At 41.2% G+C, this 11,266-nt stretch overlaps 1 protein-coding gene across 1 annotated transcript; it reads right to left on the bottom strand.

Moving 5' to 3' along the window:
* Positions 1–1,641: 1,641 nt before the first annotated feature.
* Positions 1,642–4,468, bottom strand: ifitm5 (interferon induced transmembrane protein 5). Its single transcript, XM_064928991.1, has 3 exons — positions 4,143–4,468; positions 2,383–2,600; positions 1,642–2,129 (listed from the first exon to the last, which is right to left on the bottom strand). Exons 1-3 carry the CDS (start codon positions 4,347–4,349, stop codon positions 2,120–2,122), a joined length of 435 nt encoding a protein of 144 aa, XP_064785063.1. The 5' UTR covers positions 4,350–4,468; the 3' UTR covers positions 1,642–2,119.
* Between the last annotated feature and the right edge of the window lie 6,798 nt (positions 4,469–11,266).

Raw genomic sequence — 11,266 nt, 5'->3', positions numbered from 1 at the left:
TAGCTTGTGTTCTTAGCTCCAACAGGAACACAAGCATATCACTACACCCGCAATAGCTGTGCAGCAACGCTCCCCATCCAACCTGACAGAGCTTGAGAAGATATGCAGAGAAGAATAGGAGAAATTCCTCAAATACAGGTGTGCCAAGCTTATAGCGTCATACCCAAGAAGACTCGATGCTGTAATCGCTGCCAAAGGTGCTTCAACAAAGTACTGAGAAAAGGGTCTGAATACTTATGTGAATGTGATATTTAAAACATTTCTAAAAACCTGTTTTTGCTTTGTCACTATGGGATATGGTGTGTAGATTGATGAGGGGAAAAAACTATTTAATCAATTTTAGAATAAGGTTGTAAAGTAACAAAATGTGGAAAAAGTCAAGGGGTCTGAATACTTTCCGAAGACATTGTATGTTCATCCACCAAAACAAGTATGATCCTTGGTCGAGAGTTGTCTTCCATAGAGGGTCAAACCTGTGGAAAGACTGAAGAGTTTGACAAGAGAGGAAAATAAGAATCGTTATACAACAGGTGGGTATAATCCTGAATGCTGATTGGTTAAAAGAGCATTCCAGCTGGTGTCTATTCCACAAATTACCACCGGCTAAATCTATGACGTTAAAATGCCTATTTACTCTGTTCCATCTGACTGCACAACCCACTGTCTCATCAGCCCAGCCAGGCAATTTATAAACTTGATCTCCACTATAAAAAGCATCTAGACATTATCTCACATTTCTTTCAGACCAACATTTGGTTTTCAACAGCGGAGATTTGTATAAACCTTACTGTCTGTCTCTCTGACATTTGCAACATTGTTTCAATATTCAAATTCAAGCTGTCCCATAGTAAGTTAATTAATGTGTAGAGGTCAGGAGTCGGGAAGAGAAGGAGAGAAAGGCAGGCAGGCAGGCAGGCAGGCAGCGTTTCTCAGCCAGTCGAAATCATGAATCAGCTGGCATAATTTTTATTGTTATATATGAAGAACTGTCAATTGAAAAAAGGTGAAATGAAGTGCAGGTTGGTTGCAGTCTTTCCAGCTTCAGTTTGAAGTGATTGTGTTACTGTAGCTGTGTTGTTGGCTAGCTCCTCTGAATAACAGTGTCCTGACGAGTGAGCACATTTTCTATGCCAGGTGAAATCATGCCTCATTAGCTCATTGTTATGGATGTATCCAAATAAATGTCACTAGAAAACAGCTTAAACAAATGTTATTCTTTCCGCACTGTTTGACGTGACCGTAAGTTAGCCATAGTTGGTTAGCTAGTAAGCAAGGGCTAATAACGTTTCCAGCCAGTAGGGCTATGGAACATTCAGAACGAATGCCTGGGTCGCGTCCATAGATACAGAACAAAAAGACTGAACGACTGGGTCGCGTCCATAGATACAGAACAAAAAGACTGAACGACTGGGTCGCATCTCTGGCAACCAAACCAACAAAACGAACGACCAGCCGGCTTTGGTAGCAACCCTAGATTTTTTAATGTACTAAAAGGATGCAATAATATAAACACATTTCTCAAAATAACGTTTTTAATGAAAATATGTCAATCATTATTTGAATTTTTTGGTAACCCAATGTAACAAACACCGGCTTCTCGGGTGTTTGTTACATTTCATGTTGCACACTTTGCAACAATTGAATTTAGACGCTGTTTTTATTTTATTACTGACCTCAAAATTCTGCCTTTGATGTTTCAAATAAACCCATTGATGGGAAAGAAAAGTAATGCTGAAACAATTCAGTAGTACAAACCTTCTGTAGTTGTGACATTTTTTATTTTACTTTCTCACATTTGTTTTTCACAAAGGGGTCTAGAAATGGTCAAGATCCAATGCAGTGACAATGATACTAGCCTTTAGCTAACAATACAGCTACCAATAAAAATTACAGCAATAATAATATAATAGTACATTAGAACAACAATTAGTTAATGTCTTGATAATATTTATAAAGGAAAAAAAGTGACCCATGATGTAAAGAGGTCATTAGTCCGTTGTCAGGTGGTTGTTGGGTGGCTTTTAGGGAAGCATCCACCAGTCTCCATCCACCATCTTCTCCTTTAATTTTCTACATCTATCATTCTGTTCTTCGATATCTTCTGTCCACTAACCAGCCTTCAATGTACGCTAAATCGCCCCAAAAAACATAAAATATTTAATTGACAGGTGGCGCATAATCCCCGTTTCAAAAAAAGTTTACAATAGCCTACTACAGCTCACGGTTGACTTTCATGCAACACATTATAAAAGTGCGTTGTTTAAATCTGCATAAATAATCCTCAAACCCTGCTCCGAGTTCTACGAGTAATACAGCCTTTTCTGTGTATTTCAACACTCTTTAACAGGCAGAGTATATAACCCTCTACGTCTGTCTCTCTACCTGCTGAAGAGTTTCATGAAGCTCTGGAAGCCGTCCTCTCCGAAGAAGTCGAAGGAGCCCTGTGAGGTGCCCAGGTGAACCAGCAACAGCACCAGCAGCACCACCACCAACAGGGGCACCAGCAGGTTCCAGCCCGCCGCCAGGATGTTGTACCACTTGGCCTTGTCCGAGCACTCCTGGGCCAGCTGCAAGTTCCCCTGGGTCTTCTGGTCCCTGGCCTGGACGGGAGAGAGAAGCAAATGTTAAAAGCATTGTCGGCGCTTTAATGTGAGTGCTACCCTAAGTTTATTTCATTGAATTGAGAGAGAGCGTGAGATAGAGAGCGAGAAAGTCGATTTATTGACGGGGCTTAAATGAGGATAGGCCTCTGATGTAGGTTCTCTATTGTTATCATCATGAAAGGTCTCAGGATGTTTTTTCAATTTCTGGATATGGTTCAAATGAAAAGTATGTAATAATGACAGGTAATATATTCATGTAAAATATGTATTTTTTTCTTAATATTCAGATCTGTGTCCATATTGTCCATGTGTTTCTAGTGGATAGACTACATGGTTCGAAAAGTGGATAGACTATAAGGTTCAAGAAAAAATAGCTTAAATTAATGAAAAAAAGCATTGATTAACAATGTAATTGTTTTTGTGCAACACTTCCAGCTATTGACTTTTTTCACAACTGCCACCAGTTTGCCGACAAAGCATATACAACAAAGACATATTGACATAGTAAAATAAAAGTGTGTAAAAATAGAAATAATATTTAATACTGAAACCCTCATATTAAACACCAACGATATTCACTATGTTTATGGGTTACATTTAGGATAATGTCATTCTATTTTTATAATCCTATTTCATATTACATTTCATGAAATCCTTGAAAGTTTCCAAAATTCCAGTAGTTTACTGGTCAACTTTGAAAGTTACCAGTAATATACCCTTCCTTTTTAACCTGCACAGGCCCACCATGTAGGTCTTATGACCGGGTTTATACACCTGTATTTCTTGACGAATACACTGGTTGAAGCCTACCCTGCTTAAGTTAGTAATTGTACTGGTAAAACATTGGTCTAAGACATTTTGCATATATCTGGCCACTAATAACATATCTGGTTTATTTGGAGAAAAATTAGGTTGGCTTTAGACACTGATTTTAGGTCAGTTTCTCTCCCCCAAATAGTTAGGTTTAGAATTGGAATTGGATGGCAAACTGATCCTAGATCTGTGTCTGCATTCACATTCTCTCTGGTATGATACCCCTGCTTCCCCCATGCTAGTCTGTAATCTCCCATCAGCACTTGCCTATTAGTAAGATGCCAATTACACCAGTTTTAAACTCTTCAGTCAGGCTGCCAGTGGCGGTGCCAATCTCTAATTTGGGCTCTGTTTCATTACAGGGGAAGTGATTTTGGGCCACTGTGCCATTCCCAGTCCACATCACCCATTCCTGTGGTGCAGGACACACAGACTCCCTCATCTAGTTTGGCTTATGGAGAAGCCTTAGACAGCAAATGTATCTTACAGGAGTCTAGATATTACTACAGTTACATAGTACTGTATGGCAGCTGTAAACATGGACTTTAAATGGATGCAATTTAACACTCACTATTTGTGTTCAACTTATGCTGGCTGTTCAACCTTACTCTGTGCTGCCTCTATTTTAGCCAACAATATAACAGCTACAACATAATCATTAGTGAGACAGGTTTAAATAGAGACTTGGGGAAAGAGTGAGAGACATAGAGCTTGTAAAGAACTCACCTTAATTGAGTAGATAAGAGCCATGAATCCCAGACAGCAGAAGTTGACATACAGGGTGTTGCACAGGGACCAGACGAGGTAGTCACTGGGTGGCTTCTTGCCTGCGGTGCCCATATTCACCACGGTGGAACCCGCCGGCTTGCGGGCCGACTTGCAGCTGGTGAGAGGGGTGCAGTCGGACGGGTAGTTGTACGTGTGGTTGTCCATTCTTTTGGCTTCTTCAATTCTTGTTGTCTGGTCCTGAATGTCCTTGATTTGTTGAAAAGAAGCTGGCTAATTCTGTGACCTGCCTTGCTCTGCTTAGATGGCGTCTCCTACTGTGTCATGGCTCCTGTGTGGGGCTTTTATGCCCCTGTGGAGGGTGGTGACAGAGAGAGGGCGCGTTGGGCAGGGACCTGTAGGCCTGTCATTATGTGGTCGGGCCTCTGGGACAGACCAAGGGATAAGAGAGAGCGAACAGAGAGAGAAGGAAAGACTGAAACAGACAGAGACAGACAGACAGACAGAGAGCGAGAGAGAACGAGAGAGAGAGAGAGAAAGGGAGAGAGAGAGACCAGTTTGTTGAATTCAGATCAGGGGTCTCTAATTGGATAGATAGGTGTGCAGGATTTTGTTCCAGCCCAGTACTACCACACCTGATTCAACTACTGTAATCGTGGTCCAGATTGAAGACAGTGAATAGTTTATTATTTGACAGGTTTGTTAGGGCTGGCCTTGCTCGCTCAAACTGTCACAAAGAGCTGCCTGGGATGGAGTTGGCGATCCCGTGTTTAGCGAGCGTAGTTACAATAGAGTTGGATCCCTAGCTAGCTGAAGTCATTACAGTGACCAATACACACGTTCTGCTGTCCTCAGTGTGAGCATTGTTTAACCCTACTTGTACACTTAAATGATCATTTCAACTAGAGCTGGATTATGTAAAGCATTTTTAGCCAAACATGTACATACAGTGCATTTGGAAAGTATTCAGACTACCTGACTTTTACCACATTTTGTTACATTACAGCCTTATTCTAAAATGGATTAAATACATTAAACATTTCCCTCATCAATCTACACACAATAACCCATAATAACAAGGTTTTAAAGAATTTTTAGCATATGCATTGAAAATAAAAACAGAAATACCTGTTACATAAGTATTCAGACCTTTTGCTATGTGACTCAAAATTCAGCTCAGGTGCATCCTGTTTCCATTGATCATCTTTCAGGTGTTTCTACAACTTGATTGGAATCCACCTGTGGTAAATTCAACTGGTTGAACATAATTTGGAATGGCACACACCTGTCTATATAAGGTCCCACAGTTGGCAGTGCATGTCAGAGCAAAAAACAAGCAATGAGGTTGAAGGAATTGTCCTTCGAACTCCAAGACAGGATTGTGTCGAGGTACAGATCTGGGGATGGGTACCAAAAATGTATGCAACATTGAAGGTCCCCCAAAAAACAGGGAGGTGACCATGAACCCAATGGTCACTCTGACAGAGCTCTAGAGTTCCTATGTGGAGATGGGTAAACCAACTGGGTGAACCAACTCCATGAATCAGGCCTTTATGTTAGAGTGGCCGGACAGAAGCCACTCCTCAGTGAAAGGCACATGACAGCCCAATTGGAGTTTTCCAAATAAGATTCTCTGGTCTGATGAAACCAAGTCTGGAGGAAACCTGGCAGCATCCCTACGGTGAAGCATGGTGGTGGCAGCATCATGCTGTGGGGATGTTTTTCAACGGCAGAGACTAGTCAGGATCGAGGGAAAGATGAATGGAGCACTGAGAGATCCTTGATGAAAACCTTCTACAGAGTGCTCAGGACTTCAGTCTTGGGCGAAGGTTCAACAGGACAACAACCCTAAGCACACAGCCAAAACAGCGCAGGAGTGGCTTTGGAACAAGTTTCTGAATGTCCTTGTGTGGACCAGTCAGAACCCGGACTTGAACCCAATCAAAACATCTCTGGAAAGACCAGAAAATAGCTGTGCAGCAACGCTCACCATCCAACCTATCATAGCTTGAGAGGATCTGCAGAGAAGAATGCGAGAAACTCCCCTAATACAGGTGTGCCAAGCTTGTACCATCATACCCAAGAAAACTCAAGGCTGTAATCACTGCCAAAGGTGCTTCCACAATGTACTTAGTAAAGGGTCTGAATACCTTTGTAAATGTTACATTTACGTATTTTTTTATTTGCTAAAAATTCGAGAAAAAAAAACTGTTTTTGCTTTGTCATTACAGGTATTATGTGTAGATTGATGAGGGAAAAATCTATTTAATTAATTTTAGAATAAGGCTGTAACTTAACAAAATGTGGAAAAAGTCAGGGGGTCTGAATACTTTCCTAATGCACAGTATATATCATTTTTGCACTTTTAAAATGTGGTTGTGTTGGTTCTATACGAACACTTGTAATTCAAGAAAGACCAGAAATGTACAAATACATTTTTTTTATAGAGGATGTTACTGCTCTCTACTGGTGAACCATGTTCGTGTCAAACTGAGGTTGAATATCAGTCATCTGAACTGTGGGACAAGATGTAACCTTTATTGAACTAGGCAAGTCAGTTAAGAACAAATTCTTATTTACAATGACAGCCTACCCCGGCCAAACCTGGACGACGCTGGGCCAATTGTGTGCCGCCCAATGGGATTCCTAATAACGGCTGGATGTGATAAAGCCTGGATTTTAACCAGGGACTGTAGCGACGCCTCTTGCACTGAGATGCAGTGTCCAGGACTGCTGCGCCACTCGGAAGCCCTACTATGACCTATTGTCTACTCTACCCTATGAATATCAAATGAATATGAGTCTGCATATCCTGACCTACAGATTTTGACATCTTAAAAAGGTAAGCCCTGGGTGACGGAGTGTGGAAGTGTAGTGAGCTGTCTAGACCACCTAACTTATTCCATAACAGATGGTCATGGTCTCCACCTTGTATTGCCACTCAAGCTGCCTGGCCACATCATCCAGCTTGTCCTGGGAGCGACTGATGACCATCATGGCGAACCGTCGAAGAGCGAGCTCTTCCACATAGGATTTCCCAATTTTATCCGTGGCTTTTGTCACAACCTCCCATTTTCAGAGAGAGCAACTTCCCATTTCTCAATACCCAAATTCGAAAACTTTAGAGGTGTTGGTGTAGCACCCACAAAGATAGTGAGGCAATGGTGAATTCCCCAACCCAGAAGAGCGGCGTCTCCGCCTGACGAAGCACATCCTCCACTTTCAACAAATGCATGACAGCGGCTTTTCAGTGACTGTGTGGAGAGCAAAATGTAGGCAATTTGCTCTATTTTTGGACACAATGCGAGATTCCCTTTATTAGGAGGTTGTAGCATCACACTTCCAAAACACTAGTCTATCCTATGTAAGCACACACCCACTCTATAGTCCGCTGGCATTAGGGAATACCAAATGGCATTAGTTAATACCAAATTCACTGTTAAGTGTTCGGTTCACAGAATATTTACTCTTTGTTTTCATCAGAAGAGAAATGTGAAAGGGCCTCCCAAGTGGCGCAGCGGTCTAAGGCATTGCATCGCAGTGCTAGAGGCGTCACTTCAGATCCGGTTTCAATCCTGGGGTGTGTTGAAGCAGGCCGCAACCGGGAGGCCCATGGGACGGCGCAACATCATCCGGGTTAGGGGAGTGTTTGGCCAGCTGAGATGTCCTTGTCCCATCGTGCTCTTGTGGCGGCCGGGTGCATGCCGCTGACTTCAGGTCACCAGCTGTACGGTGTTTCCTCCGACACATTGGTGCGGCTGGCTTGAAGTTTAAGCAAGCAGTGTGTCAAGAAGCAGTGTGGCTTGGCAGGTCGTGTTTCGAAGGACGCATGACTCTCTACCTTCGCCTCTCCCAAATCAATACGGGAGTTGGGACAAGACTGTAACTACCAATTTGGGAGAAAAAAGAGATAAAAGTACAACAATATATATATATAGATATATATAATAAGAAGAGAAATGCGTGCTCACAATTGTGTTCACTGTTTCCGGCATTCAGTAAATTCTACTGCACGAAATGTTCAATCACCCCATCAGTGTCGTACCATGTACAACATAGGGAAAGATCTAGGCAACAGGGCTGTCTGATTTGTTTTACAACATGCAGAGAATGAATTTGGGTTAGTTCTAAGTAACTTTGGGTTAGCCTACTTCTAAATCATAATCTCCAACATTGTGACCTTCCATTATAGAGCTTTGCTTTGGTGTGGATTGAGGCCTGTACATTCCTATCAGTTGTGTTCCTCCATTGTATTCACCTTTCCTTATTTCTATTGTGAATTGTGTTTCTTTGCTCCGATGGAAAGTCTACAAAACAATGAGCGAACCAGCCTAAGTACTGAATACATGGAATTGGATTGTGATGATACCGATGATTGAATACTGCACACAATGTGCTTATTGTTTTTTAAACGGGAACAATAGTTGATTTGATATGTATGAAATTGTTTGGTCAAATATGCATTAAAAGTAATGGCCCATAATGGCCCATAATTCTGCATAATTGTAGATCCAATTTTGATCATCATGATTTAGTTACTACAAAGAAAATGTATTGATTACTGGGATTTCTAAAAGACAGACTAACTTTCTGTTTTGTCTGCTTGTACTCAAGAGATAAGTACGGTTGCATATATCTTTTTTCAGGCAGTCGTATTCTTATGTATTCTAATGTATTTGTAATTTTGACTGTAACTTAGGGCTCTATTCAATCCGCATCGCTGAAGGTCGGCGTTACAACGGGATTGAAGTTTAAAGGGAATTTTCCCTTTAAGGAGCCTGCATATGTTGTCCCAATCAGAAATTACCTCTACATTTCTATCACACAGCGGTATATATTGAATGAGCCCTAAATATGAGGTCTGCAACCAATTTATTATCTAACCCTTTGCTCTTCCATTCTGTTGGAATTGCTGCCGATAATGGATTAGAATTATGATTTGTACATACACTGACTATACCAAACATTAGGAACACTCCCAATATTGAGTTGCTCCCCAATTCGTCTGGGCTTGGACTCTACAAGGTGTTGAACGCATTCCACAGAGAGTGTCAAATTCCACAGTTGTGTCAAATTGTCCTTTGGGTGGTGGACCATTCTTGATACACACGGGAAACTGTTGAGCATGAAAAACCCAGCAGGGTTGCAGTTCTTGACACAAACCGGTGCGCCTGGCACCTACTACCATACCCCGTTCAAATCGTTTGCCTTGCACATTCAACCTCTGAATGGCACACATACAACAATAAAATCTATCAATAAAGTGCATGATTTTGTGATGCATTTGTTAACAAACATTAAACTCAGTGCTGCTCCCTACCATGGAAACCTTGTCCAAATATGGACTAATTAGAGACATATACAAATAAATAGTTTGTAGAGGTTGAAAAGGTTTGGCATGGGCCCTCAAATCCTCAAAGTTATACAGCTGTACCATTGACAGCCTCTTGACTGGCTTTATCACTGCTTGGTATGGTAACAGCATCGCCCTTGATCGCATGACGCTACAGAGAGTGGTGCTGTTACCATACCAAGCAGTCAATATGCTATAACTTGTTAAAGACTCCAGACACCCAGGCCATAAACTGTTCTTTCTACTTCTGCATGGCAAGCGGCACCAATGCATCAAATCTGACACCAAAGCCTCCTGAACAGCTTCTAGCCCAAAGCTATTAGACTGCTAAATAGCTAACAAAATGGCTACATGGACTATCTGAGTTGACCCTTGTATTTTATTTTTGCACTGTCTCTATGCACACTCACAGGACTTTACACACTCACGCACACTGACACTCCAACAAACATACACTTCACTTCCTCACACACATAACATCCACCACACATTTATACTGACTCTACACACACATACAATCATCATATACTATCCTGATGCCTAGTCACCTTACTCCTATATATATCTACCGCTATGACTTGAGTATATCTGCACATTGTAAATATGGTATTGGAACTGACCCTGTATTTTTCTCATGTGTTTTTGTTCTACCTAATGTTATTTTTAGTACTACATTAATATTGATTACTGCATTGTTGGGTTTAGAGCTAGCAAGAAAGGCATTTCAATTGTTGGGTTCTGAGAATATGAAATATACTTATTAATGTCACTGAGGGAGAGCTGAGGTTTAGAGGGTCTATACCAGAAGTTAAGGGTTATAGGAGGAAGGTATATAGTGTGTGCAATTTAAGCTTGGAATGTGCTGAGTGCAGTGAAGCGATCACATGTGGCAGGCATTGATAAGGGGAGAGAGCCATGGATTGGTGATGGGGTTGAGGTCAGGTCACCTTAAGGGAGAAATATACGTTTTTTGCCTGCATCACTAGTGTCCTGCCTAGCAGTAAACAATGACGTTTGTACAGATGAGTAGGAGGGGACTCAGCCTATGAGGAATGGTTAAATATCAGTGCTTGTGTGAAAAATGATTTTGTCTGAATGTAGCTATATTATTGACCCTCTGGGAAGAATAAACTTGGTTAAGCGTTCATAGTGTCCGTAGAGTTTTTTACTCTGAGAATTAGATCCTAACACAATGTACTTGTGCATGTGTCATTAGACCTTGAAACAGTGCTGCTCCCTACTGGGGAACCATGGCAGTGTCAAACAGAGGTTGACTATCGGTCATCATATTGTCTACTGTACCCGATGAATATCTAAAGAATATCAGTCTACAGTACATATCCTACAGCTTTTGTCGTCTTAAAAAGATAAAACTTCTTGTTGAAATCTCCTGTTTAAAACAAAAAAATGTCAGGGCAACGCTTCGAGTTGTACTTTTTATGTACAGTATTTTTATTAACAAATAATATAAAAGAAAATACCAGAATAATAGACAGGTCAAATTATCATACAGGTGCAAAAGTAGCAAGAGTGATGGGAAAACATTGTAATTACAGGCACTTTGTTCAAGCGTCCAAGTTCATTGAAGACGTGACATGGTACATCAATGGTTCATACATAGGCTACATACAAACACACACAAAGGGTTGCACAGAATACCGAAATGTCTGTACTTTTTCAATACTAGAACATGAAAAACGGTTCAGTTCTAAAATTGCTCTTACTTTCGGCACTTCTATCAAATGTGTCACGCCCTGGTCGTAGTATTTTG

This window comes from Oncorhynchus masou, chromosome 22 (genome assembly GCF_036934945.1).
Source record: "Oncorhynchus masou masou isolate Uvic2021 chromosome 22, UVic_Omas_1.1, whole genome shotgun sequence".
Classification (NCBI taxonomy): domain Eukaryota; kingdom Metazoa; phylum Chordata; class Actinopteri; order Salmoniformes; family Salmonidae; genus Oncorhynchus; species Oncorhynchus masou.
Note: the sequence above shows the minus strand (reverse complement) of the source record. Positions and strands in the feature narration are given on the sequence as shown.